The 27,863-nt window shown below is 56.5% G+C and overlaps 6 protein-coding genes across 6 annotated transcripts; 3 read left to right on the forward strand and 3 right to left on the reverse strand.

Moving 5' to 3' along the window:
* The first annotated feature begins 1,160 nt into the window (after positions 1-1,160).
* Positions 1,161-1,466, forward strand: LOC148052732 (feather keratin Cos1-2-like). The gene has a single exon (XM_087778700.1). The coding sequence runs from the start codon at positions 1,161-1,163 to the stop codon at positions 1,464-1,466; it is 306 nt and encodes a 101-aa protein (XP_087634826.1).
* Positions 1,467-4,943: 3,477 nt separating this feature from the next.
* On the reverse strand, positions 4,944-5,249 carry LOC148052733 (feather keratin 1-like). The gene has a single exon (XM_087778613.1). It carries the CDS (start codon positions 5,247-5,249, stop codon positions 4,944-4,946), a length of 306 nt encoding a protein of 101 aa, XP_087634739.1.
* Positions 5,250-11,197: 5,948 nt separating this feature from the next.
* LOC148052734 (feather keratin Cos1-2-like) lies at positions 11,198-11,503 on the forward strand. The gene has a single exon (XM_087778701.1). The coding sequence runs from the start codon at positions 11,198-11,200 to the stop codon at positions 11,501-11,503; it is 306 nt and encodes a 101-aa protein (XP_087634827.1).
* Positions 11,504-14,988: 3,485 nt separating this feature from the next.
* LOC148052735 (feather keratin 1-like) lies at positions 14,989-15,294 on the reverse strand. Its single transcript, XM_087778677.1, has one exon. It carries the CDS (start codon positions 15,292-15,294, stop codon positions 14,989-14,991), a length of 306 nt encoding a protein of 101 aa, XP_087634803.1.
* Positions 15,295-22,114: 6,820 nt separating this feature from the next.
* On the forward strand, positions 22,115-22,420 carry LOC148052736 (feather keratin Cos1-2-like). Its single transcript, XM_087778683.1, has one exon. It carries the CDS (start codon positions 22,115-22,117, stop codon positions 22,418-22,420), a length of 306 nt encoding a protein of 101 aa, XP_087634809.1.
* Positions 22,421-25,904: 3,484 nt separating this feature from the next.
* LOC148052737 (feather keratin 1-like) lies at positions 25,905-26,210 on the reverse strand. Its single transcript, XM_087778678.1, has one exon. The coding sequence runs from the start codon at positions 26,208-26,210 to the stop codon at positions 25,905-25,907; it is 306 nt and encodes a 101-aa protein (XP_087634804.1).
* Positions 26,211-27,863: the final 1,653 nt, after the last annotated feature.

Raw genomic sequence — 27,863 nt, forward strand, 5'->3', positions numbered from 1 at the left:
GCACTGTCCCGAGCCCCAGCACACCCCTCTGGTACTGAAAGGGGAGGAACACGACTCCACAGGGCTTGCTGAGAAATCAGGGGCTTGGGGAGGGCAATGTTCTCCTTCCGCAAGCCTGCTGATTGCACTGGTTGGGGACCCCCAGAGACTGCCACGAGAGGGGACGCCTTTGCCAAAGAAACCAGCAAATGTCTGCCCAGAAGGAGAAGCTTTCCTTGGGCGCAGGCGTTTGAAACCAGTAGCGCAGCCCACCTGCCTTTCAGGACACTGCCAGGCAGTGCTCAGGGACTGCTGCAGCAAGCAAGGCGGCAGGCAGGGAGGGGGAAGGATGCAGCATGGCCTCATGCGCAGAAGCCTCTGGGCACCCAGGAGAGCACTGCATTGGTGGGAAGACGTGCCCACCTTCCTGCACAGGCATTCGAAAACAGCCTCACCAGATTTCTCCAGACCCATGTCTTCCATCTGCACAGACACCTCCGGCACTTGCGGGCACATCTTCTGCCTGTACGCCCATGGTGCTGCTCAGGAAATCCTTGGGCCTCTCATCCCAATACTTCAAAAGAGCGTCCCTGGCCTAATGCTCATGGCAGAAATGAGGAAATGAAATGACAGTGTTGATGGAAACCAGACCACAACCTGGGCCATTAGGTAGCATATTTTGCTTGGGAGGTGAGTCTGTTGGAAAATTAGTGCCCGCGTGCAGTGACTGTGGGCCTGGGGCGGTGCAGGAGCAGTATAAAAGCGGGCCCTGCTCCTCACTCTCTCATCCACTCTTCTTGCCTCCACCTCCCTGGGAAGAAGGTGAGTTTGGAGCCCTTTCTGTTCTTCCTCCTCCTCAGCCTACTCCTCCTTCTCCTCCTCGGGGATTTCTCAACACATACCTGCCTCTTTGTCCTATGCTGGGTCCTGAGGCTGCTGGCCATGGGAGAGGGAAGGGAGCAGAAGGTGGGACATGGAGAGAGGCTGATGCTTGGCTGAGGTATCTCCTGAGCTATGCGCTAGGTGAAGACCTCCCTGAGCTTACTCACTTTTGGTGAAGCTCCTTTGGGCTGAGGGAAAGGGGCGGCCTTGTGCTGGGGGGATAGGCTGCTCTTCAACCACCCCTCCTCCTCTCCTTCCCCCTGCCCTCTCTCTCTCAGGCGCACCTCCAGACCCAAGACATGTCCTGCTACAACCCGTGCCTGCCCTGCCAGCCCTGCGGCCCCACCCCGCTGGCCAACAGCTGCAATGAGCCCTGTGTCAGGCAGTGCCAGGACTCCACCGTCGTCATCCAGCCCTCCCCCGTGGTGGTGACCCTGCCCGGACCCATCCTCAGCTCCTTCCCACAGAGCACTGCCGTGGGATCCTCCACCTCCGCTGCCGTTGGCAGCATCCTCAGCTCTCAGGGAGTGCCCATCTCCTCTGGCGGCTTTGGCCTCTCGGGCTTCGGCAGCCGCTACTGCGGCAGCCGGTGCCTCCCCTGCTAAAGCTGCTGCCTGCACTGAGGCCTCCACTCGGATCGACCTCATTTCCCTCTTTCCACTCATTAAAGTTCTGCTGCATCCCAGCCTGCGCTTCTCTCTCATCCTTTCCCCTGCAGATCCTCTCCCATGATGCCCACGCCGAGACATGTTCCTCAGGGCTGGTTCTGGGAGGGGGGTGTTGGGCATGATTTTGCACGGATTATCAACACAGGCTTGCAGTCAGCATGCTTAGTTGCGCATCGGGTGATCCTCCAGTTTCTAAAATTGTCTGCCTTTCTGCGTCGCAATGGAATTACCCGACATAGTTCAGTGACTACTTTGTCATCCACTTTGTTGTGCACACCTCTTCTTTTTCCTTGGAAAGCTCAACACTGTGATGCGAGTAGTCAGCGGGGAATGTGGTATTGACAAGACATAGGCACTAGCTTCCCAGGAGAGGCCAGGACAACCCATCCTCACCATAGCATTCTCAAAGGAACAGAGGAACACAGTGCAGTGGGCTGCCTTGACAGCAGACCATAGTAGAATACAATCAGAGAATGGTTGTGCTTGGAAGAGACCTTGAAAGATCATCTAGTCCAACCCCCTGCCATGGGCAGGGATAGCTGGCACTACATCACGTCACTCAAAGTTCCCTCGAACCTCACTTTCAACACTGCCCGTGATGGGGCAGCCCATCGTTCTCGGGGCAACCTTTTCCAGGGTCTCACCACCCTCATCGTAATACATTTCTTCCTTACGTCCAAGCTTCATCTACCCAGCTTCAGTTTAAAACCGTTGCTCTTCTCCTGTCCCTACAGGCCTTGATAAAATGTCTCTCTCCAACTTCCTGATAAGTCCCCTTTATATACTGAAAGGCTGCAATAAGGTCTCAGAGCAGGGCTGCTCTCAGCCGTTTATCCTCCAGTCTGTACTGATATGGAGGATTGCCCCAACGCAGGTGCAGGACCGTGGACTTGGCCTTGTCCAAGTTCCTGAATTTCACATCGGACCATTCCTCAAGCCTGTCAAGATCCCTCTGGACAGCGTCCCTTCCCTCAGGCGTACCAGTTGCGCCCCTCACCCTGGTGTCATGCACAAACTTGATGAGGGCGCACTCAATCGCACTATCCATGTCATTGATGAAGGCAGGAAACAGTATTGGTCCCAGGACGGACCCCTGAAGGGCACCAGTTGCACTGGTTTCCACTTGGACCTTGAGACGTTGACTGTAACTCTTGGGATGCAGCCACAGTGCCCTTGAGGCACTGTCACTTGCAGGTGAGGAAGGCTTCCATGACTCCCGCAGAGCCCCTGCCCATCAGGCCCAGCTTTGCTGAGCCTCTGCCCCAACGTGCCCATTTGGCCTCGGTACACATGCTGTGGAAGTGGCGCGGGCCCACTGCTGACCTCGGTTGAGGAGCCTGGGCTGTGGAAGGCTCTGGGAGGGCAGCAGCCCCAAAAGCTCCTGGGACGAGGAAGAGAGTGGAGAGGAGGGGCCGCAATTCCTCTTGCCCTGGCTGCCACTGGGCGGCGGGAGGAGGCTCAAGCAGAAAATGGCCCCAGAGGACAACAGGAGAGGGAACGAGGGAACCAGGCTGTACTGGCTCTGGCTGGGATGGAGGTGATTTTCTTCAGCGCAGCCCATATGGTGCTGTGCTTCAAATGTGGGCAGAAACAGGGCAGACAACACACCAAAGCTTTAGCTAGTGCTGCGCAGTGCTTGCTCACCATCAAGGCCGTCTCTCTTTCTCACTCTGCACGCCCCTGCAGGGGTGGAGCAAGCACCTGGGAGGGGACACAACCAGGACGGCTGACCTGAATTGACCACAAGGCTATTCCATGCCACATAACATCACGCTCAGCAATAAAATGTTGCGCAGTCTTTGCAAAGGAGCAGCTCTGGGGAGAATGCATGGGCGTGAGTCTGCTGCTGCTAGGTGGTGGGTGATTGCCTTTGCACCACTTGGTTTTCTCCCTTCTTTCCCCTTCCCCTCTTAGACTGGCCTGAGCTCAACCCAAGGGTATTTCGCTTTCTTGCTCTTCCAATTCTCCCCCCATCCGAATGGGACAACGGATCGAGAGAGCTGCTGCGGGGTGCTTAGTACTAGTCAGGGGCAGCACACCACACAGGCCCACGGGCAGTGCATGCCCTCCTTGCCCTGCTCCTTGCCTCTCTGTGCCCAGGCTTTCCTGGGAATGTTTCTGCAGAGAGGGGAGCAGGGAGAGACCCGCGCCAGGAAGAGAGGCAGCGGGTGTGGGCTGAGTGTCTCAAAGGGCTGTCCAAGAGCTCTCCAAAGCAGTGCGCAGACCAGCAGCAAAGGCTGCGGAGAGACTTGCCGCCGGCAAAGGGGAGCAGCTGAACTGCTGCAGGACACAGCCGGGCAAGATGATCCTTCTCCACCCAGAGCCCTGACCAGAAGCTGCCTTGGCAGTCACCAGCCCTGTCTCCCCACAAATCCTTCAGTCCCTCACAAGCAGGGCCAGGAAAGGTGCTTTTGCGGCAACCCCATCAAAACAGGTGCGACTCCCAGCACTCTTCCCGCACACCAAGGACTGTCATCAACATCCTGGGCTATATGAGCAGGCGTGTAGACAGGAGATCGAGGGGAGTGATGAGCGCCCTCTGCTCAGCACTCACCTGACGGCATCTAGAACACTCTTCCGCGTTTGGGGCTCTAATGCAAGAAAGACCTTGACTGAATGGGGCGAGTTCAGCGGAGGGTGGGCTGGATGGTGAGGGGGCTGGAGCACTTGGTTGGGGAGGAGAGGCTGAGGGCTCGCTGAGCATGGAGAAGAGAATGCTTTGGTGGGAGACCTAAAATCATCTCTGCAGTAGCTATGGTCATTCAACTGCCTCGGGTCACTCTGTCCAGCCCCAGAGACGCACAGAAGTTCAGAAAGCAGATGGTCACACGAAGCATGGCTAAGCATATTCAAAGCAAGCCTGTGTTAACAATCACGGCAGAACCATCTCCAGCCAGCTCCTCCCAGAACCACCCCTGAGCAACATCTCTCTTCCTGGGCATCTTGGCAAAGTGTCTGCAGGGAAAAGGATGAGATAAAGGCATGGGCTGGCATGCAGCAGAACTTTAATGAGGCAAGAGGGAAATGAGGTCAAGACGGGTGCAGGTCCCCGTGCAGGGAGCACCAGGGGCATAGATGAATCTGCACCCCACGGCTGTGGCAGAGATCCCACCAGGTCTCCATCTGCCTGCCCCAGAGACAGAGCAGGGCCTGCAGTTCTGCCCTAGGCTGGCTTTACGGGGCTCACAGCCCATGGGAGCGCAACAGAACAAGGACACGGGAGGGAAAAGAGAGAGCGGAAGAGGGGAAAGGCAGGCATGGGCCGTGCTTTCGGAGCTCCCAGGATGGCCCCATCCTTTTGCAAGGGGTACTGGCGTTGCTCAGTTCCTCAGAAAACAAGTCGATGCTCTGTCCCCAGTCCGGTACCATCTTGTGGGTCCCTGGGGGCCTTCCCCAGGGCCATCGCCAGCAGCTTTAGCAGGGGAGGCAACTCCTGCCACTGTAGCGGCTGCCGAAGCCCGAGAGGCCAAAGCCCCCGGAGGAGATGGGCACTCCTTGAGAGCTGAGGATGCTGCCAACGGCAGCGGAGGTGGAGGATCCCACGGCAGTGCTCTGCGGGAAGGAGCTGAGGATGGGTCCGGGCAGGGTCACCACCACGGGGGAGGGCTGGATGACGACGGTGGAGTCCTGGCACTGCCTGACACAGGGCTCATTGCAGCTGTTGGCCAGCGGGGTGGGGCCGCAGGGCTGGCAGGGCAGGCACGGGTTGTAGCAGGACATGTCTCGGGGCTGGAGGTGCACCTGGGAGAGAGGGCAGGGGGAAGCAGAGCAGGGGCGATGGGTGAGGAGCAGCCTGTCACCCCACCGCGAGGGAGAAAAACCATGAGCTGGAGACAAGAGCTAGAGGCATTTTGGGGAGGCTCACGGGCTTCACCTTCCCCTCAGCCCAAAACAGCCCTGCCAAGAGCATTCAAGCTCATCGAGGTCCCCGTCTAGCCCATCGCCCACTTCAGCCAAGCATCAGCCTCTCTCCATGCCACACCTTCTCTGCCCTTCCCTCTCCCATGATAGGTAGCCCCATGACCCGGTGTAGGACAAACGGCTGGTACGCACTGAGAAAACCCAAAGGAAAACGCGGAGGAGGAAGAGAAAGGGCTTCAAACTCACCTTCTTCCCAAGGAGATGGAGGTGAGAAGAGTGGATGAGAGAGTGGGGAGAAGGGCCCGCTTTTATACTGCTCCTGCACCGCCCCAGGCCCACAGTCACTGCACGCGGGCACTAATTTTCCAAGACTCACCTCCCAAGCAAAATATGCTACCTAATGGCAGAGGCTGTGGTTTGGTTTCCGTCAATGCTGCCATTTCATTTCCTCATTGCTGACATGCTTGGTCTGCCATGCAGGCTCCTTTCACGCGCTGGGATGAGAGGCCCAAGGATACCCCAGGCAGGGTCATGTCTAACTGCTGGACGGGTCCACCTGGCATTGAATCAGGCAAAGCATGTGGAGGGCAACGAGAAGGTCTTCTTCCACGTAGGTCAGCAGCAAAAGCAAGCCTTGGTCAAAGGCAGCCCCAGCCCTGAACGAGGCAGCTTCCCTGGGGACAGGGCTTACAGCAAAGGTGGAGGTAACTCCAAGGTTTCTTCGCCTTGGTCTTGCTCTGGCACGGTTTGCTGTCAGAGATCGCTCTCCTGACATTTTCCTAGGAACATCTGGAACAGGAAAGACCTGCAGCAGAGGAGGATCGGGTCTGGGAGCATTTAAACCGATTGGACTGACATGACTGCTAGCAACCTGCTGCGAGGCACCCGAGGGAGTCGGTTGGTGTCACTACAAGGTCGCTCCCAAGTCCCTTTGAAAGTCACAGCAGTCAGGGAATGCATCTGAGGACTGGAGGGAAGCCAGTGAGATTCCCACCAGTGGGTAAAAGAGCTGATGGGAGGGAGTCAAGAACGTAGAGCCAGACTATTCCGAGTCCTATGCAGTGAAGGAACAAGAGGTAACGGGCACATATTGAAATAGGGGAAATTCCCGGAAAACAGAAGAAAACACATTGTTAGTGTGAGCATGGGCAAGCACCCGCTGGGGGTGCCCAGATAAATTGTGGCTTCTCCATCCTTGTAGATATTCAGGGCTTGACAGGACTTGGCCCTAAGAACCTTCCAAAGGCTGACCGTGCTTTGAGCCAGGGGCGGTTGGACTAGACGATCTCCAGAGGTGCCTTCCAACCTCAAGGATCCTGAGGTTCTGTCATGGGCAAAAAACAGGTGATGCACAGCTGCCACTAACAAGGATAAATTGCTTAGGAACATTGGAATCAAGGGCAGCCTTGGCTGTCACACCTGAGAAGCAGCGGAGTTCATGATGTGAACACAGGAAGGAAAGCCAGTAGCGGAGTGCTGTCCCTGGCTTTCAGGCACGCCAAATTCGGCCTAGTCAGGCAGCTGGCAGGTAGAATGCCATGGAGGCAGCTGTGAAGGGCAAAGGAGCTCAGAAAAGCTGGCAGCGCCTTAGGCACCTCATGGTCCAAGAGCAAGAAGGGTCCAGCCCGATACTCAGGAAAACAAAGAGATGTCTCAGCAGATCACCTTTGCCTAAGGTGGGACTCAAGGTGGGGAAGCAATGTCAAAAGGCAGCATCCTGGAGGTGGAAGGAGGAACGAGCTGCAAAGGAGGAATTTGGAAATAATTCCTAGGCATGTTGGGATGCTGTTAGGAAAGCCAAACTCAGCCTGCATTGAGTCTTGCAAGGGGCATGAAGAGCAACAGGCAACAACCATCAAGAGCAACACAGAATCATAGAATCGTTTCGGTTGAAAAAGACCTTGAAGGTCATCGAGTCCAACCGTTAACCTAGCACTGCCAAGTCCACCTCTAAACCCTGTCCCTTAGCACTCTATCTGCCCGTCTTTGAAATACCTCCAGGGAGGAGGACTCAAGCACTGCCCTGGGCAGCCTGTTCCAGTGCCTGACTACCCTTTCAGTGAAGAACTTCTTCCTAACATCCAACCTAAACCTGCCCTGACGCAACGTGAGGCCGTTTCCTCTCGTCCTGTAGCTTGTTACTAGGGAGAAGAGACCAACCCCCACCTCGCTGCAACCTCCTTTCAGGTAGTTGTAGAGAGCAATAAGGTCTCCCCTCAGCCTCCTTTTCTCCAGGCTAAACAACCCCAGCTCCCTCAGCTGCTCCTCCTAAGACTTGTGCTCTACACCCTTCACCAGCTTTGTTGCCCTGCTCTGGCCACGCTCCAGCACCTCAACGTCCTTCTTGTGGTGAGGGGCCCAAAACTGAACACAGTACTCGAGGTGCAGCCTCACCAGTGCCAAGTACAAGGGGATGATCACTTCCCCAGTCCTGCTGGCCACACTATTTCGGACGCAAGCCAGGATGCCCTTGGCCTTCTGGGCCACCTGAGCACACTGCCGGCTCATATTCAGCCACCTATCGACCAACACCCCCAGGTCCTTTTCCACCAGGCAGCTCTCCAGACATTCTTCCCCCAGCCTGCAGCGTTGCATGGGCTTCTTGTGACCCAAATGCAGGACCCGGCACATTGCCTCATAGAACCTCATACAGCTGGCCTCGGCCCATCGATCCAGCCTGGCCAGACCCCTCTGTCGAGACTTTCTACCCTCCAGCAGATCAACACGCCCGCCCAACTTGGTGTCGTCTGCAGACTGACTGAGGGTGCCCTCAATCCCCTCCTCCAGATCCTTGATAAAGACAGTAAACAGAACTGGCCCCATACTGAGGCCTGGGGAGCACCACTTGTGACTGGCCGCCAACGGGATTTGGCTCCATTCACCACAACTTTTTGCTACAGGAAACAGTGTCAAAGACCCTAGTAAAGTCCAGATAGACAACATCCACAGCCTTTCCCTCATCCACTAAGCGGGTCACCTCATCACTGAAGGAGGTCAGGCCAGTCAAGCAGGACCTGCCTTTCATCAACCCATGCTGACTGGGCCTGATCCCCAGTTGTCCTGTACGTGCCACGTGAAGGCACTCAGGATGATCTGCTCCAGAGCCCTCCCCAGCACCGCTCCAGTGCTCCACCACCCTCTGGGTGAAGAACCTTTTCCTAATATCCAACCTAAAGTGGGACCGCCCTGGTTAGCCAGGACTGCTGATAGATGATGGAAAGTGGCCTGGTGAGCACCTCCGCCAGCTCCCTCAGTACCCATCTGGCCCCATAGACTTGTCCGTGACTAAGTGGTGTAGCAGGTCACTAACCATTTCCCCGGGGATTACAGGGGCTTCGTTCTGCTCCCTGTCCCTGTCTTCTAGCTCAGGGGGCTGGGTACCCCGAGCACAACTGCTCTGACTATTAAAGACTGAGGCAAAGAAGGCATTAAGTACCTCAGTCTTTTCCTTCTCCTCTGTCACTAGGTTTCCCCCCGCATCCAATAAAGGATGGAGATTCCCCTTAGCTCTCCTTTTGTTGCTAATGCATTTGGAGAAACAATTTTTGTTGTCTTTTCCAGCAGTAGCCAGTTGGCAGCAGCCAAAGATTGACGGAGGAAAATGTGGGCCCGCTGCTGACGTGGGTAGCTGATTTCCTGAAGAGTGGACAGAGAGCAGGTTGGGGGGAGTCAATGCCTTCTCGCTCTCCATATTCACCTACAAGGGCTCCCAGGCCCGCTGTGCCCTCTGAAAGAGTTGAAGGAAGGAGGGGGAGGCCTCCCAGCAGCGGGTGGGCTTCAAATCCAGGACTGCCTGAGTCAAGTCAACCCGTACAAGCCAGCTGATGCACTCCAAGGCAGGGCTGCTGTAAAGGGCGACTTAGACGTGCTGGAGGACTGCGCCAAAGGAGTCTCAAAGTCCTCACCTTCCTAGCCAAAGAGACCAGGCTGCGGTGAGGAGCTCTCCTGAATACTCCGTGGAGGGAAAGAAAGAGTTGCAGAAAACACCTCCCCACTGTCTGGGACTCATGCCCAGGACTCAGGCGATACGTCTTCTCCTGGCAGTAGTGCTTCAGCGTGCCTTCTGTCCCATGCCCCAAAGGCCTCCTCAGCCGGGAGCACAACCCAGCACCATTGGAGAGGCAAGGAAACTTGCCCCAACTCCCTGACCAGCGAGGGCTGGCAGGACCCTGCAGTGCCACATGCCTGAGGATGCTCAGGCAGGGCATGTGCTCACGAGTGCCCTGGCTACAAAACCAGCTCTCGGACTACATCAAGGAGGCGATGCACTTCCCTGCCCTGCAGACACGGAGGCAGCTGGGACACGGCCCAGGAGGCCAAGGGAATGCCTTCAGTAGGCAAGCTTCCTGGGATAGACTCTCCCTACTCATGGCGAGTCACACTCTAATTTCGGAACGGCCGTGTGTCAGCCTCTTGGCATGAGGCCAAGCCAGGAGTGCATGCTGTCTGCAGGCCCGTGTCCCACGCACAGCTGAATTCCCCTCCGGCCAGGGCTGTTCCATCCCTGCCCCAGGAAAATGAGCTCTGAGCACTGGGCTGTACCTGAGTACACAGCTCCAGGCCAGGCCATTATGTGTCATGCAGGTCAGGGTCCAAAGCGTGTGAACAAAGCGCATGGTGGGGTGAGGAGAGTGGGAGGAACAAGGCACTGTCCCGAGCCCCAGCACACCCCTCTGGTACTGAAAGGGGAGGAACACGACTCCACAGGGCTTGCTGAGAAATCAGGGGCTTGGGGAGGGCAATGTTCTCCTTCCGCAAGCCTGCTGATTGCACTGGTTGGGGACCCCCAGAGACTGCCACGAGAGGGGACGCCTTTGCCAAAGAAACCAGCAAATGTCTGCCCAGAAGGAGAAGCTTTCCTTGGGCGCAGGCGTTTGAAACCAGTAGCGCAGCCCACCTGCCTTTCAGGACACTGCCAGGCAGTGCTCAGGGACTGCTGCAGCAAGCAAGGCGGCAGGCAGGGAGGGGGAAGGATGCAGCATGGCCTCATGCGCAGAAGCCTCTGGGCACCCAGGAGAGCACTGCATTGGTGGGAAGACGTGCCCACCTTCCTGCACAGGCATTCGAAAACAGCCTCACCAGATTTCTCCAGACCCATGTCTTCCATCTGCACAGACACCTCCGGCACTTGCGGGCACATCTTCTGCCTGTACGCCCATGATGCTGCTCAGGAAATCCTTGGGCCTCTCATCCCAATACTTCAAAAGAGCGTCCCTGGCCTAATGCTCATGGCAGAAATGAGGAAATGAAATGACAGTGTTGATGGAAACCAGACCACAACCTGGGCCATTAGGTAGCATATTTTGCTTGGGAGGTGAGTCTGTTGGAAAATTAGTGCCCGCGTGCAGTGACTGTGGGCCTGGGGCGGTGCAGGAGCAGTATAAAAGCGGGCCCTGCTCCTCACTCTCTCATCCACTCTTCTTGCCTCCACCTCCCTGGGAAGAAGGTGAGTTTGGAGCCCTTTCTGTTCTTCCTCCTCCTCAGCCTGCTCCTCCTTCTCCTCCTCGGGGATTTCTCAACACATACCTGCCTCTTTGTCCTATGCTGGGTCCTGAGGCTGCTGGCCATGGGAGAGGGAAGGGAGCAGAAGGTGGGACATGGAGAGAGGCTGATGCTTGGCTGAGGTATCTCCTGAGCTATGCGCTAGGTGAAGACCTCCCTGGGCTTACTCACTTTTGGTGAAGCTCCTTTGGGCTGAGGGAAAGGGGCGGCCTTGTGCTGGGGGGATAGGCTGCTCTTCAACCACCCCTCCTCCTCTCCTTCCCCCTGCCCTCTCTCTCTCTCAGGCGCACCTCCAGACCCAAGACATGTCCTGCTACAACCCGTGCCTGCCCTGCCAGCCCTGCGGCCCCACCCCGCTGGCCAACAGCTGCAATGAGCCCTGTGTCAGGCAGTGCCAGGACTCCACCGTCGTCATCCAGCCCTCCCCCGTGGTGGTGACCCTGCCCGGACCCATCCTCAGCTCCTTCCCACAGAGCACTGCCGTGGGATCCTCCACCTCCGCTGCCGTTGGCAGCATCCTCAGCTCTCAGGGAGTGCCCATCTCCTCTGGCGGCTTTGGCCTCTCGGGCTTCGGCAGCCGCTACTGCGGCAGCCGGTGCCTCCCCTGCTAAAGCTGCTGCCTGCACTGAGGCCTCCACTCGGATCGACCTCATTTCCCTCTTTCCACTCATTAAAGTTCTGCTGCATCCCAGCCTGCGCTTCTCTCTCATCCTTTCCCCTGCAGATCCTCTCCCATGATGCCCACGCCGAGACATGTTCCTCAGGGCTGGTTCTGGGAGGGGGGTGTTGGGCATGATTTTGCACGGATTATCAACACAGGCTTGCAGTCAGCATGCTTCGTTGCGCATCGGGTGATCCTCCAGTTTCTAAAATTGTCTGCCTTTCTGCGTCGCAATGGAATTACCCGACATAGTTCAGTGACTACTTTGTCATCCACTTTGTTGTGCACACCTCTTCTTTTTCCTTGGAAAGCTCAACACTGTGATGCGAGTAGTCAGCGGGGAATGTGGTATTGACAAGACATAGGCACTAGCTTCCCAGGAGAGGCCAGGACAACCCATCCTCACCATAGCATTCTCAAAGGAACAGAGGAACACAGTGCAGTGGGCTGCCTTGACAGCAGACCATAGTAGAATACAATCAGAGAATGGTTGTGCTTGGAAGAGACCTTGAAAGATCATCTAGTCCAACCCCCCTGCCATGGGCAGGGATAGCTGGCACTACATCACGTCACTCAAAGTTCCCTCGAACCTCACTTTCAACACTGCCCGTGATGGGGCAGCCCATCGTTCTCGGGGCAACCTTTTCCAGGGTCTCACCACCCTCATCGTAATACATTTCTTCCTTACGTCCAAGCTTCATCTACCCAGCTTCAGTTTAAAACCGTTGCTCTTCTCCTGTCCCTACAGGCCTTGATAAAATGTCTCTCTCCAACTTCCTGATAAGTCCCCTTTATATACTGAAAGGCTGCAATAAGGTCTCAGAGCAGGGCTGCTCTCAGCCGTTTATCCTCCAGTCTGTACTGATATGGAGGATTGCCCCAACGCAGGTGCAGGACCGTGCACTTGGCCTTGTCCAAGTTCCTGAATTTCACATCGGACCATTCCTCAAGCCTGTCAAGATCCCTCTGGACAGCGTCCCTTCCCTCAGGCGTACCAGTTGCGCCCCTCACCCTGGTGTCATGCACAAACTTGATGAGGGCGCACTCAATCGCACTATCCATGTCATTGATGAAGGCAGGAAACAGTATTGGTCCCAGGACGGACCCCTGAAGGGCACCAGTTGCACTGGTTTCCACTTGGACCTTGAGACGTTGACTGTAACTCTTGGGATGCAGCCACAGTGCCCTTGAGGCACTGTCACTTGCAGGTGAGGAAGGCTTCCATGACTCCCGCAGAGCCCCTGCCCATCAGGCCCAGCTTTGCTGAGCCTCTGCCCCAACGTGGCAGAGGCACTGTTTGCATCGGTACACATGCTGTGGAAGTGGCGTGGGCCCACTGCTGACCTCGGTTGAGGAGCCTGGGCTGTGGAAGGCTCTGGGAGGGCAGCAGCCCCAAAAGCTCCTGGGACGAGGAAGAGAGTGGAGAGGAGGGGCCGCAATTCCTCTTGCCCTGGCTGCCACTGGGCTGGGGGGAGGAGGCTCAAGCAGAAAATGGCCCCAGAGGACAACAGGAGAGGGAACGAGGGAACCAGGCTGTACTGGCTCTGGCTGGGATGGAGGTGATTTTCTTCAGCGCAGCCCATATGGTGCTGTGCTTCAAATGTGGGCAGAAACAGGGCAGACAACACACCAAAGCTTTAGCTAGTGCTGCGCAGTGCTTGCTCACCGTCAAGGCCGTCTCTCTTTCTCACTCTGCACGCCCCTGCAGGGGTGGAGCAAGCACCTGGGAGGGGACACAACCAGGACGGCTGACCTGAATTGACCACAAGGCTATTCCATGCCACATAACATCACGCTCAGCAATAAAATGTTGCGCAGTCTTTGCAAAGGAGCAGCTCTGGGGAGAATGCATGGGCGTGAGTCTGCTGCTGCTAGGTGGTGGGTGATTGCCTTTGCACCACTTGGTTTTCTCCCTTCTTTCCCCTTCCCCTCTTAGACTGGCCTGAGCTCAACCCAAGGGTATTTCGCTTTCTTGCTCTTCCAATTCTCCCCCATCCGAATGGGACAACGGATCGAGAGAGCTGCTGCGGGGTGCTTAGTACTAGTCAGGGGCAGCACACCACACAGGCCCACGGGCAGTGCATGCCCTCCTTGCCCTGCTCCTTGCCTCTCTGTGCCCAGGCTTTCCTGGGAATGTTTCTGCAGAGAGGGGAGCAGGGAGAGACCCGCGCCAGGAAGAGAGGCAGCGGGTGTGGGCTGAGTGTCTCAAAGGGCTGTCCAAGAGCTCTCCAAAGCAGTGCGCAGACCAGCAGCAAAGGCTGCGGAGAGACTTGCCGCCGGCAAAGGGGAGCAGCTGAACTGCTGCAGGACACAGCCAGGCAAGATGATCCTTCTCCACCCAGAGCCCTGACCAGAAGCTGCCTTGGCAGTCACCAGCCCTGTCTCCCCACAAATCCTTCAGTCCCTCACAAGCAGGGCCAGGAAAGGTGCTTTTGCGGCAACCCCATCAAAACAGGTGCGACTCCCAGCACTCTTCCTGCACACCAAGGACTGTCATCAACATCCTGGGCTATATGAGCAGGCGTGTAGACAGGAGATCGAGGGGAGTGATGAGCGCCCTCTGCTCAGCACTCACCTGACGGCATCTAGAACACTCTTCCGCGTTTGGGGCTCTAATGCAAGAAAGACCTTGACTGAATGGGGCGAGTTCAGCGGAGGGTGGGCTGGATGGTGAGGGGGCTGGAGCACTTGGTTGGGGAGGAGAGGCTGAGGGCTCGCTGAGCATGGAGAAGAGAATGCTTTGGTGGGAGACCTAAAATCATCTCTGCAGTAGCTATGGTCATTCAACTGCCTCGGGTCACTCTGTCCAGCCCCAGAGACGCACAGAAGTTCAGAAAGCAGATGGTCACACGAAGCATGGCTAAGCATATTCAAAGCAAGCCTGTGTTAACAATCACGGCAGAACCATCTCCAGCCAGCTCCTCCCAGAACCACCCCTGAGCAACATCTCTCTTCCTGGGCATCTTGGCAAAGTGTCTGCAGGGGAAAGGATGAGATAAAGGCATGGGCTGGCATGCAGCAGAACTTTAATGAGGCAAGAGGGAAATGAGGTCAAGACGGGTGCAGGTCCCCGTGCAGGGAGCACCAGGGGCATAGATGAATCTGCACCCCACGGCTGTGGCAGAGATCCCACCAGGTCTCCATCTGCCAGCGCCAGAGACAGAGCAGGGCCTGCAGTTCTGCCCTAGGCTGGCTTTACGGGGCTCACAGCCCATGGGAGCGCAACAGAACAAGGACACGGGAGGGAAAAGAGAGAGCGGAAGAGGGGAAAGGCAGGCATGGGCCGTGCTTTCGGAGCTCCCAGGATGGCCCCATCCTTTTGCAAGGGGTACTGGCGTTGCTCAGTTCCTCAGAAAACAAGTCGATGCTCTGTCCCCAGTCCGGTACCATCTTGTGGGTCCCTGGGGGCCTTCCCCAGGGCCATCGCCAGCAGCTTTAGCAGGGGAGGCAACTCCTGCCGCTGTAGCGGCTGCCGAAGCCCGAGAGGCCAAAGCCCCCGGAGGAGATGGGCACTCCCTGAGAGCTGAGGATGCTGCCAACGGCAGCAGAGGTGGAGGATCCCACGGCAGTGTTCTGCGGGAAAGAGCTGAGGATGGGTCCGGGCAGGGTCACCACCACGGGGGAGGGCTGGATGACGACGGTGGAGTCCTGGCACTGCCTGACACAGGGCTCATTGCAGCTGTTGGCCAGCGGGGTGGGGCCGCAGGGCTGGCAGGGCAGGCACGGGTTGTAGCAGGACATGTCTCGGGGCTGGAGGTGCACCTGGGAGAGAGGGCAGGGGGAAGCAGAGCAGGGGCGATGGGTGAGGAGCAGCCTGTCACCCCACCGCGAGGGAAAAAAACCATGAGCTGGAGACAAGAGCTAGAGGCATTTTGGGGAGGCTCACGGGCTTCACCTTCCCCTCAGCCCAAAACAGCCCTGCCAAGAGCATTCAAGCTCATCGAGGTCCCCGTCTAGCCCATCGCCCACTTCAGCCAAGCATCAGCCTCTCTCCATGCCACACCTTCTCTGCCCTTCCCTCTCCCATGATAGGTAGTCCCATGACCCGGTGTAGGACAAACGGCAGGTACGCACTCAGAAAACCCAAAGGAAAACGTGGAGGAGGAAGAGAAAGGGCTTCAAACTCACCTTCTTCCCAAGGAGATGGAGGTGAGAAGAGTGGATGAGAGAGTGGGGAGAAGGGCCCGCTTTTATACTGCTCCTGCACCGCCCCAGGCCCACAGTCACTGCACGCGGGCACTAATTTTCCAAGACTCCCCTCCCAAGCAAAATATGCTACCTAATGGCACAGGCTGTGGTTTGGTTTCCGTCAATGCTGCCATTTCATTTCCTCATTGCTGACATGCTTGGTCTGCCATGCAGGCTCCTTTCATGTGCTGGGATGAGAGGCCCAGGGATACCCCGGGCAGGGTCGTGTCAGTGAGGGCACAAGATGCCTCCTAACTGTGGAGGGGTCCACCTGGCATTGAATCATAGAATCTTAGAATGGTAGAATACCAGGTTGGAAGGAACCTCAAGGATCATCTAGTCCAGCCTTTCTAGGCAAGAATTTGCACGGTCTAGACGGGATGGCCCAGCACCATGTCCAGCTGAGTCTTAAACGTGCTCAGCGTGGCGGAGTCAACCACTTCCCTGGGGAGATTATTCCAATGGTTGACTGTTCTCGTTGTGAAAAATTTTCCTCTCGTGTCCAGTCGGAATCTCCCTGGGAGTAACTTGTACCCAGTACCCCTTGTCCTCACCATGGGACTCCTTGTAAAAAGGGAGTCTCCGTCTTCTTTTTAGCTCCCCTTTAAGTACTGGTACATGGTGATGAGATCACCTCTAAGCCTCCTTTTCTCCAGGCTGAACAAGCCCACTTCTCTCAGCCTACCCTCATATGGCAGGCTTCCCAGACCCTTGACCATCTTGGTGGCCCTTCTCTGGACCCCCTCCATATGTCCACATCTTTTTTGTATAACGGGGACCAGAACTGCACACAGTATTCCAGCTGTGGCCTGACAAGCGCCGAGCAGAGTGGGATAATGACTTCTTTCATCTCGCCTGGTGATGCCCTTTTTGATGCAACCCACCATCCTACTGGCCTTCTTGGCTGCAGCAGCACACTGTTCACTCCAATTGAGCTTCCTGTCCACCAGGACCCCCAGGTCCCTTTCCGCAGAGCTGCTCTCTAGCCACGGAGATCCCAGTCTGTGCTGCACTCCTGGATTATGTTTTCCCAGGTGCAAGACCTTACACTTGGCCTTGTTAAACTTCATAAGGTTCATGTTAGCCCACTCTTCCAGCCTATCCAGATCTTCCTGCAGGGTGGCTCTCCCTTCCAGAGTGTCCGCTTCCCCTCTCAGTTTGGTGTCATCTGCAAACTTCATCAGGCTACGCTTGATCCTCGTTTCCAGATCACTTATGAAGGTATTGAATAGCCTTGGGCCCAATATCGATCCCTGGGGGACCCCACTTGTGACGGGTTGCCAGTTTGAAAAAGAGCTATTTACCACCATCCCTTGGGAGCGGCCCGTCAGCCAATTCCCCACCCACTGCACACACAGCTTGTCTAGGCCATAACGCATCAATTTCTCCAGGAGGAGGCCGTGGGGAACCCTATCGAAAGCCTTGGAGAAGTCGAGGTAGACAATCTCCACGGCTCGCCCCATGTCAACCGAGCAGGTCACTTTATCATAGAAGGCCACCAGATTTGTCAGGCACGATCTGCCCTTGGTGAAGCCGCGTTGGCTTTTCCCAACCATGTGCTGCATTTGACTCGTGATGGCCCCCAGGACGATCCGTTCCATAACTTTCCCGGGCATTGAAGTAAGACTGATGGGCCTATAATTACCCGGATCCTCCCTTGACACCTTCTTGGAGATAGGGGTAACGTTCGCCTACCTCCAGTCCTCTGGGACATCCCCTGATCTCCCCATAGCTTCAATCAGGCAAAGCATGTGGAGGGCAACAAGAAGGTCTTCTTCCACGTAGGTCAGCAGCAAAAGCAAGCCTTGGTCAAAGGCAGCCCCAGCCCTGAACGGGGCAGCTTCCCTGACGACAGGGCTTACAGCAAAGGCGGAGGTAACTCCAAGGTTTCTTCGCCTTGGTCTTGCTCTGGCACGGTTTGCTGTCAAGAGATCGCTCTCCTGACATTTTCCTAGGAACATCTGGAACAGGAAAGACCTGCAGCAGAGGAGGATTGGGTCTGGGAGCATTTAAACCGATTGGACTGACATGAGTGCAAGTGGCCTCCTGGAAGGCACCCGAGGGAGTCGATTGGTGTCACTACAAGCTTGCTCCCAAGTCCCTTTGAAAGTCACAGCAGTCAGGGAATGCATCTGAGGACTGGAAGAAAGCCAACGGGCCTCCTGTCTTCAAGAAAGGCACGAAGGAGGAGCTGGGGAATGACAGCCCCGTCAGCCTCACCTCGATCCCTGCAAAGGTGATGCAGCAAATCATCCTGGAAGCCATTTGCCAAGATGAAAGGACAAGAAGGTGCTTGTGTTGGTCGTCTCATCTAACCAAGGCTTTTGACGCTGCCTCCTGTCACAATCCTTCCAGACCAACTGACGAAATACAGGCTAGGGAAGAGGGCAGTGCAGGGGATTGAAATCTGGCATGGGTGCTGCTCTCTCCAGCTGGCGGCCACTCACTCCTGGTGCCCGGTAGGGGTCTAGACTGGGGCCAACAGTGTTTCACCCCCTTATGCAAAGTCCTGCAGTGGGGAAGGAAGAACCTCCTGCACCACTACAGGCTGTGGCCGATGGGCTTCCAAACAGCTTTGCAGCAGGGCACGTGGGTCCTGGTGGACACCATGAGGCAGCCCGTGGCCATGCCAAAATGGCATCCAACAGCATCCTGGGCCTCATTAGGAAGGGCTTTGCTATCAGATGGCAGAAGGGCATCCCTCTTCTTGGCTCAGCACTGCTGAGACCACAACTGTCATGAACAGCGTCCAGTTTGTGGCTGCCCTGCATGAGAGAGGCACGGCCATACTGGCACGAGTCCAGCAAAATGCCACAGAGCCCATGAGTTTGTTGTCTACTTGGACTTTAGTAAGGCCTTTGACACTGTCTCCCACAGCATTCTCCTGGAGAAGCTGGCTGATCGCGGCTTGGATAAGTGCACTCTGCGCTGGGTACAACACTGGCTGGACGGCCGAGCCCAGAGAGTGGTGGTTAACGGAGTCAAATCCAGTTGGCGGCCGGTCACGAGTGGTGTTCCCCAGGGCTCAGTGTTGGGGCTGGTCCTGTTCAATATCGTCACTGGTGACCTGCATGAGGGGATTGAGTGCACCCTCAGTCAGTTTGCAGATGACACCAAGTTGGGCGGGCGTGTTGATCTGCTGGAGGGTAGGAAGGCCCTACAGAGGGGTCTGGCCAGGCTGCATCGATGGGCCGGGGCCAAATGTATGAGGTTCAACAAGGCTCAGTGCCGGGTCCTGCACTTGGGTCACAACAACCCCAGGCACCGCTACAGGCTGGGGGAGGAGTGGCTGGAGAGCTGCCTGGCAGAAAAGGACCTGGGGGTGTTGGTTGACAGCCGTCTGAACATGAGCCGGCAGTGTGCTCAGGTGGCCAAGAAGGCCAAGGGCATCCTGGCTTGTATCAGGAACAGTGTGGCCAGCAGGACCAAGTCTTACGAGGAGCGGCTGAGAGAACTGGGGTTGTTTAGTCTGGAGAAGAGGTGGCTGAGGGGAGACCTTATTGCTCTCTACAGCTACCTGCAAGGAGGTTGCAGCGAGGTGGGGGACGGTCTCTTCTCCCTAGTAACAAGCGATAGGACGAGAGGAAACGGCCTCAAGCTGCGCCAGGGCAGGTTTAGGTAGGATATTAGGAAAATCTTCTTCACCGAAAGGGTAGTCAGACATTGGAACAGGCTGCCCAGGGAAGTGGTTGAGTCTCCATCCCTGGAGGCATTTAAAAGAAGGGCAGACATGGTGCTCGAGGACGTGGTTTAGTGGTGGACTTGGCAGTGCTAGGTTAACGGTTGGACTCGATGATCTTAAGGGTCTTTTCCAACCTTAACGATTCTGTGATTCTACGAAACAACCGGAGCCCCTGAGGCAGGAGGGGCTGCAAGAGGTGGGGGTGTTCACCCTGGAGGAGAGAAGGCCCCGGGGCACGCCTCTTACCAATGGCTAAAGGACCTGATGGGAGGCAGTCAAGAACGTAGAGCCACACTGTTCTGAGTCCTACCCAGTGAAGGGACAAGAGGTAATGGGCACATATTGAAATAGGGGAAATTCCAGGAAAACGGAAGAAAAGACTTGGCCCTGATCATCCTCCAAAGGCTGAACATGCTTTGAGCAGCAGGGTTGGACTAGACGATCTCCAGAGGTCCCTTCCAACCCAAGGAACCTGCGATTCTGTCATGGGCAAAAAACAGGTGATGCACAGCTGCCACTAACAAGGATAAATTGCTTGGGAACATTGGAATCAAGGGCAGCCATGGCAATCGCACCTGAGAAATTGAGAGTTAAAGACCTGGCAGCAGGGAGGAAAGTACCTAGCGATGTACAGCCCCTGGACTTCAGGCACCCTGAATTCAGCCTAGGCAGGCGCCTGGTAGGTAGGATGCCATGCAGGCAGCTGTGAAGGGCAAAGGAGCTCAGAAAAGCTGGCAGCGCCTTAGGCACCTCATGGTCTAAGAGCAAGAAGGGTCCAGCCCGATACTCAGAAAAACAAGCAGAGACTTGGTGGGTGGAAGGAAACGGACACACGGGCCTCATCTTCCTTGCAAAGGAGACCAGGCTGCGGAGAGGAGCTCTCCTCAGTGCTCCGTGGAGGGAAAGAAAGGGTTGCAGAAAACACCTCCCCACTGTCCGGGACTCATCCCTGGGTCTCAAGCATTACATCTTCTCCTGGCAGTAGTGCTTCAGCGTGCCTTCTTTCCCATGCCCCAAAGGCCTCCTCAGCCAGGAGCACAACCCAGCACCATTGGAGAGGCAAGCAATCTGCCTGCATTTCCCGAACAAATGAGGGCTGGCAGGACCCTGCAGTGCCACGTGCCTGAGGATGCTCAGGCAGGGCATGTGCTCACAAGGGCCCTGGCTCTCAGACTACATCAAGGAGGCGATGCACTTCCCTGCCCTGCAGACACGGAGGCAGCTGGGACGCGTCCCAGGAGGGTAAGGGAATGCCTTCAGTAGGCAAGCTTCCTGGGATAGACTCTCCCTACCCATGGCGAGTCACACTCTAATTTTGGATTGGCCGTGTGTCAGCCTCTTGGCGTGCGGCCAAGCCAGGAGTGTGCACTGTCTGCAGGCCCGTGTCCCACGCGCTGCTGAATTCCTTTCTGGCCAGAGCAGTTCCATCCCTGCCCAGGGAAAACCGTCTCCGATCACTGTGCTGTACCCAAGTACACATCTCCAGGCAGCACAAACAGCCATTGCTCTCAGCCCGAACTTCTTGCCAGCACTCCCACAGCTCGGGGATGGTTGCAGAACGGTCAGCATTTTGGAAAAGTGGCCAGGCCTTTGTGTGCCATGCAGGTCCGGGTCCAAAGCTCTCCCGAGCCCCAGCACACCCCTCTGGTAGTGAGAGGGGAGGAACACGACGCCACAGGGCTCCACGAGAGGGGACGCCTTTGCCAAAGAAACCAGCAAATGTCTGCCCAGAAGGAGAAGCTTTCCTTGTGCGCAGGCGTTTGAAACCAGTAGCGCAGCCCACCTGCCTTTCAGGACACTGCCAGGCAGTGCTCAGGGACTGCTGCAGCAAGCAAGGCGGCAGGCAGGGAGGGGGAAGGATGCAGCATGGCCTCATGCGCAGAAGCCTCTGGGCACCCAGGAGAGCACTGCATTGGTGGGAAGACGTGCCCACCTTCCTGCACAGGCATTCAAAAACAGCCTCACCAGATTTCTCCAGACCCATGTCTTCCATCTGCACAGACACCTCCGGCACTTGCGGGCACATCTTCTGCCTGTACGCCCATGATGCTGCTCAGGAAATCCTTGGGCCTCTCATCCCAATACTTCAAAAGAGCGTCCCTGGCCTAATGGTCATGGCAGAAATGAGGAAATGAAATGACGGTGTTGATGGAAACCAAAACACAACCTGTGCCATTAGGTAGCATATTTTGCTTGGGAGGTGAGTCTGTTGGAAAATTAGTGCCCGCGCGCAGTGACTGTGGGCCTGGGGCGGTGCAGGAGCAGTATAAAAGCGGGCCCTGCTCCTCACTCTCTCATCCACTCTTCTTGCCTCCACCTCCCTGGGAAGAAGGTGAGTTTGGAGCCCTTTCTGTTCTTCCTCCTCCTCAGCCTACTCCTCCTTCTCCTCCTCGGGGATTTCTCAACACATACCTGCCTCTTTGTCCTATGCTGGGTCCTGAGGCTGCTGGCCATGGGAGAGGGAAGGGAGCAGAAGGTGGGACATGGAGAGAGGCTGATGCTTGGCTGAGGTATCTCCTGAGCTATGCGCTAGGTGAAGACCTCCCTGGGCTTACTCACTTTTGGTGAAGCTCCTTTGGGCTGAGGGAAAGGGGCGGCCTTGTGCTGGGGGGATAGGCTGCTCTTCAACCACCCCTCCTCCTCTCCTTCCCCCTGCCCTCTCTCTCTCAGGCGCACCTCCAGACCCAAGACATGTCCTGCTACAACCCGTGCCTGCCCTGCCAGCCCTGCGGCCCCACCCCGCTGGCCAACAGCTGCAATGAGCCCTGTGTCAGGCAGTGCCAGGACTCCACCGTCGTCATCCAGCCCTCCCCCGTGGTGGTGACCCTGCCCGGACCCATCCTCAGCTCCTTCCCACAGAACACTGCCGTGGGATCCTCCACCTCCGCTGCCGTTGGCAGCATCCTCAGCTCTCAGGGAGTGCCCATCTCCTCTGGCGGCTTTGGCCTCTCGGGCTTCGGCAGCCGCTACTGCGGCAGCCGGTGCCTCCCCTGCTAAAGCTGCTGCCTGCACTGAGGCCTCCACTCGGATCGACCTCATTTCCCTCCTGCCACTCATTAAAGTTCTGCTGCATCCCAGCCTGCGCTTCTCTCTCATCCTTTCCCCTGCAGATCCTCTCCCATGATGCCCACGCCGAGACATGTTCCTCAGGGCTGGTCCTGGGAGGGGGGTGTTGGGCATGAGTTTGCACGGATTATCAACACAGGCTTGCAGTCAGCATGCTTAGTTGCGCATCGGGTGATCCTCCAGTTTCTAAAATTGTCTGCCTTTCTGCGTCGCAATGGAATTACCCGACATAGTTCAGTGACTACTTTGTCATCCACTTTGTTGTGCACACCTCTTCTTTTTCCTTGGAAAGCTCAACACTGTGATGCGAGTAGTCAGCAGGGAATGTGGTATTGACAAGACATAGGCACTAGCTTCCCAGGAGAGGCCAGGACAACCCATCCTCACCATAGCGTTCTCAAAGGAACAGAGGAACACAGTGCAGTGGGCTGCCTTGACAGCAGACCATAGTAGAATACAATCAGAGAATGGTTGTGCTTGGAAGAGACCTTGAAAGATCATCTAGTCCAACCCCCCTGCCATGGGCAGGGATAGCTGGCACTACATCACGTCACTCAAAGTTCCCTCGAACCTCACTTTCAACACTGCCCGTGATGGGGCAGCCCATCGTTCTCGGGGCAACCTTTTCCAGGGTCTCACCACCCTCATCGTAATACATTTCTTCCTTACGTCCAAGCTTCATCTACCCAGCTTCAGTTTAAAACCGTTGCTCTTCTCCTGTCCCTACAGGCCTTGATAAAATGTCTCTCTCCAACTTCCTGATAAGTCCCCTTTATATACTGAAAGGCTGCAATAAGGTCTCAGAGCAGGGCTGCTCTCAGCCGTTTATCCTCCAGTCTGTGCTGATATGGAGGATTGCCCCAACGCAGGTGCAGGACCTTGCACTTGGCCTTGTCCAAGTTCCTGAATTTCACATCGGACCATTCCTCAAGCCTGTCAAGATCCCTCTGGACAGCGTCCCTTCCCTCAGGCGTACCAGTTGCGCCCCTCACCCTGGTGTCATGCACAAACTTGATGAGGGCGCACTCAATCGCACTATCCATGTCATTGATGAAGGCAGGAAACAGTATTGGTCCCAGGACGGACCCCTGAAGGGCACCAGTTGCACTGGTTTCCACTTGGACCTTGAGACGTTGACTGTAACTCTTGGGATGCAGCCAAAGTGCCCTTGAGGCACTGTCACTTGCAGGTGAGGAAGGCTTCCATGACTCCCGCAGAGCCCCTGCCCATCAGGCCCAGCTTTGCTGAGCCTCTGCCCCAACGTGCCAGAGGCATTTGGCCTCGGTACACATGCTGTGGAAGTGGCGTGGGCCCACTGCTGACCTCGGTTGAGGAGCCTGGGCTGTGGAAGGCTCTGGGAGGGCAGCAGCCCCAAAAGCTCCTGGGACGAGGAAGAGAGTGGAGAGGAGGGGCCGCAATTCCTCTTGCCCTGGCTGCCACTGGGCTGGGGGGAGGAGGCTCAAGCAGAAAATGGCCCCAGAGGACAACAGGAGAGGGAACGAGGGAACCAGGCTGTACTGGCTCTGGCTGGGATGGAGGTGATTTTCTTCAGCGCAGCCCATATGGTGCTGTGCTTCAAATGTGGGCAGAAACAGTGCAGACAACACACCAAAGCTTTAGCTAGTGCTGCGCAGTGCTTGCTCACCATCAAGGCCATCTCTCTTTCTCACTCTGCACGCCCCTGCAGGGGTGGAGCAAGCACTTGGGAGGGGACACAACCAGGACGGCTGACCTGAATTGACCACAAGGCTATTCCATGCCACATAACATCACGCTCAGCAATAAAATGTTGCGCAGTCTTTGCAAAGGAGCAGCTCTGGGGAGAATGCATGGGCGTGAGTCTGCTGCTGCTAGGTGGTGGGTGATTGCCTTTGCACCACTTGGTTTTCTCCCTTCTTTCCCCTTCCCCTCTTAGACTGGCCTGAGCTCAACCCAAGGGTATTTCGCTTTCTTGCTCTTCCAATTCTCCCCCCATCTGAATGGGACAACGCATCGAGAGAGCTGCTGCGGGGTGCTTAGTACTAGTCAGGGGCAGCACACCACACAGGCCCACGGGCAGTGCATGCCCTCCTTGCCCTGCTCCTTCCCTCTCTGTGCCCAGGCTTTCCTGGGAATGTTTCTGCAGAGAGGGGAGCAGGGAGAGACCCGCGCCAGGAAGAGAGGCAGCGGGTGTGGGCTGAGTGTCTCAAAGGGCTGTCCAAGAGCTCTCCAAAGCAGTGCGCAGACCAGCAGCAAAGGCTGCGGAGAGACTTGCCGCCGGCAAAGGGGAGCAGCTGAACTGCTGCAGGACACAATTGGGCAAGATGATACTTCTCCACCCAGAGCCCTGACCAGAAGCTGCCTTGGCAGTCACCAGCCCTGTCTCCCCACAAATCCTTCAGTCCCTCACAAGCAGGGCCAGGAAAGGTGCTTTTGCGGCAACCCCATCAAAACAGGTGCGACTCCCAGCACTCTTCCCGCACACCAAGGACTGTCATCAACATCCTGGGCTATATGAGCAGGCGTGTAGACAGGAGATCGAGGGGAGTGATGAGCGCCCTCTGCTCAGCACTCACCTGACGGCATCTAGAACACTCTTCCGCGTTTGGGGCTCTAATGCAAGAAAGACCTTGACTGAATGGGGCGAGTTCAGCGGAGGGTGGGCTGGATGGTGAGGGGGCTGGAGCACTTGGTTGGGGAGGAGAGGCTGAGGGCTCGCTGAGCATGGAGAAGAGAATGCTTTGGTGGGAGACCTAAAATCATCTCTGCAGTAGCTATGGTCATTCAACTGCCTCGGGTCACTCTGTCCAGCCCCAGAGACGCACAGAAGTTCAGAAAGCAGATGGTCACACGAAGCATGGCTAAGCATATTCAAAGCAAGCCTGTGTTAACAATCATGGCAGAAACATCTCCAACGACCTCCTCCCAGAACCACCCCTGAGCAACATCTCTCTTCCTGGGCATCTTGGCAAAGTGTCTGCAGGGAAAAGGATGAGACAAAGGCATGGGCTGGCATGCAGCAGAACTTTAATGAGGCAAGAGGGAAATGAGGTCAAGACGGGTGCAGGTCCCCGTGCAGGGAGCACCAGGGGCATAGATGAATCTGCACCCCACGGCTGTGGCAGAGATCCCACCAGGTCTCCATCTGCCAGCGCCAGAGACAGAGCAGGGCCTGCAGTTCTGCCCTAGGCTGGCTTTACGGGGCTCACAGCCCATGGGAGCGCAACAGAACAAGGACACGGGAGGGAAAAGAGAGAGCGGAAGAGGGGAAAGGCAGGCATGGGCCGTGCTTTCGGAGCTCCCAGGATGGCCCCATCCTTTTGCAAGGGGTACTGGCGTTGCTCAGTTCCTCAGAAAACAAGTCGATGCTCTGTCCCCACTCCGGTACCATCTTGTGGGTCCCTGGGGGCCTTCCCCAGGGCCATCGCCAGCAGCTTTAGCAGGGGAGGCAACTCCTGCCGCTGTAGCGGCTGCCGAAGCCCGAGAGGCCAAAGCCCCCGGAGGAGATGGGCACTCCCTGAGAGCTGAGGATGCTGCCAACGGCAGCAGAGGTGGAGGATCCCACGGCAGTGTTCTGCGGGAAAGAGCTGAGGATGGGTCCGGGCAGGGTCACCACCACGGGGGAGGGCTGGATGACGACGGTGGAGTCCTGGCACTGCCTGACACAGGGCTCATTGCAGCTGTTGGCCAGCGGGGTGGGGCCGCAGGGCTGGCAGGGCAGGCACGGGTTGTAGCAGGACATGTCTCGGGGCTGGAGGTGCACCTGGGAGAGAGGGCAGGGGGAAGCAGAGCAGGGGCGATGGGTGAGGAGCAGCCTGTCACCCCACCGCGAGGGAAAAAAACCATGAGCTGGAGACAAGAGCTAGAGGCATTTTGGGGAGGCTCACGGGCTTCACCTTCCCCTCAGCCCAAAACAGCCCTGCCAAGAGCATTCAAGCTCATCGAGGTCCCCGTCTAGCCCATCGCCCGCTTCAGCCAAGCATCAGCCTCTCTCCATGCCACACCTTCTCTGCCCTTCCCTCTCCCATGATAGGTAGCCCCATGACCCGGTGTAGGACAAACGGCTGGTACGCACTGAGAAAACCCAAAGGAAAACGCGGAGGAGGAAGAGAAAGGGCTTCAAACTCACCTTCTACCCAAGGCGATGGAGGTGAGAAGAGTGGATGAGAGAGTGGGGAGAAGGGCCCCTTTTATACTGCTCCTGCACCGCCCCAGGCCCACAGTCACTGCACGCGGGCACTAATTTTCCAAGACTCCCCTCCCAAGCAAAATATGCTACCTAATGGCACAGGCTGTGGTTTGGTTTCCGTCAATGCTGCCATTTCATTTCCTCATTGCTGACATGCTTGGTCTGCCATGCAGGCTCCTTTCATGTGCTGGGATGAGAGGCCCAGGGATACCCCGGGCAGGGTCGTGTCAGTGAGGGCACAAGATGCCTCCTAACTGTGGAGGGGTCCACCTGGCATTGAATCATAGAATCTTAGAATGGTAGAATACCAGGTTGGAAGGAACCTCAAGGATCATCTAGTCCAGCCTTTCTAGGCAAGAATTTGCACGGTCTAGACGGGATGGCCCAGCACCATGTCCAGCTGAGTCTTAAACGTGCTCAGCGTGGCGGAGTCAACCACTTCCCTGGGGAGATTATTCCAATGGTTGACTGTTCTCGTTGTGAAAAATTTTCCTCTCGTGTCCAGTCGGAATCTCCCTGGGAGTAACTTGTACCCAGTACCCCTTGTCCTCACCATGGGACTCCTTGTAAAAGGGAGTCTCCGTCTTCTTTTAGCTCCCCTTTAAGTACTGGTACATGGTGATGAGATCACCTCTAAGCCTCCTTTTCTCCAGGCTGAACAAGCCCACTTCTCTCAGCCTATCCTCATATGGCAGGCTTCCCAGACCCTTGACCATCTTGGTGGCCCTTCTCTGGACCCCCTCCATATGTCCACATCTTTTTTGTATAACGGGGACCAGAACTGCACACAGTATTCCAGCTGTGGCCTGACAAGCGCCGAGCAGAGTGGGATAATGACTTCTTTCATCTCGCCTGGTGATGCCCTTTTTGATGCAACCCACCATCCTACTGGCCTTCTTGGCTGCAGCAGCACACTGTTCACTCCAATTGAGCTTCCTGTCCACCAGGACCCCCAGGTCCCTTTCCGCGGAGCTGCTCTCTAGCCACGGAGATCCCAGTCTGTGCTGCACTCCTGGATTATGTTTTCCCAGGTGCAAGACCTTACACTTGGCCTTGTTAAACTTCATAAGGTTCATGTTAGCCCACTCTTCCAGCCTATCCAGATCTTCCTGCAGGGTGGCTCTCCCTTCCAGAGTGTCCGCTTCCCCTCTCAGTTTGGTGTCATCTGCAAACTTCATCAGGCTACAGCTTGATCCTCGTTTCCAG

Source organism: Nipponia nippon, unplaced genomic scaffold (assembly GCF_047370975.1).
Source record: "Nipponia nippon isolate SJK-2023a ecotype South Korea unplaced genomic scaffold, ASM4737097v1 scaffold_45, whole genome shotgun sequence".
In the NCBI taxonomy this organism is placed as follows: domain Eukaryota; kingdom Metazoa; phylum Chordata; class Aves; order Pelecaniformes; family Threskiornithidae; genus Nipponia; species Nipponia nippon.

Bases quoted from the DNA above. Each gene is read 5' to 3' on its own strand.
- LOC148052732 (XM_087778700.1), top strand. From the start codon at position 1,161: ATGTCCTGCTACAACCCGTGCCTGCCCTGCCAGCCCTGCGGCCCCACC.
- LOC148052734 (XM_087778701.1), top strand. From the start codon at position 11,198: ATGTCCTGCTACAACCCGTGCCTGCCCTGCCAGCCCTGCGGCCCCACC.
- LOC148052733 (XM_087778613.1), bottom strand. From the start codon at position 5,249: ATGTCCTGCTACAACCCGTGCCTGCCCTGCCAGCCCTGCGGCCCCACC.
- LOC148052736 (XM_087778683.1), top strand. From the start codon at position 22,115: ATGTCCTGCTACAACCCGTGCCTGCCCTGCCAGCCCTGCGGCCCCACC.
- LOC148052737 (XM_087778678.1), bottom strand. From the start codon at position 26,210: ATGTCCTGCTACAACCCGTGCCTGCCCTGCCAGCCCTGCGGCCCCACC.
- LOC148052735 (XM_087778677.1), bottom strand. From the start codon at position 15,294: ATGTCCTGCTACAACCCGTGCCTGCCCTGCCAGCCCTGCGGCCCCACC.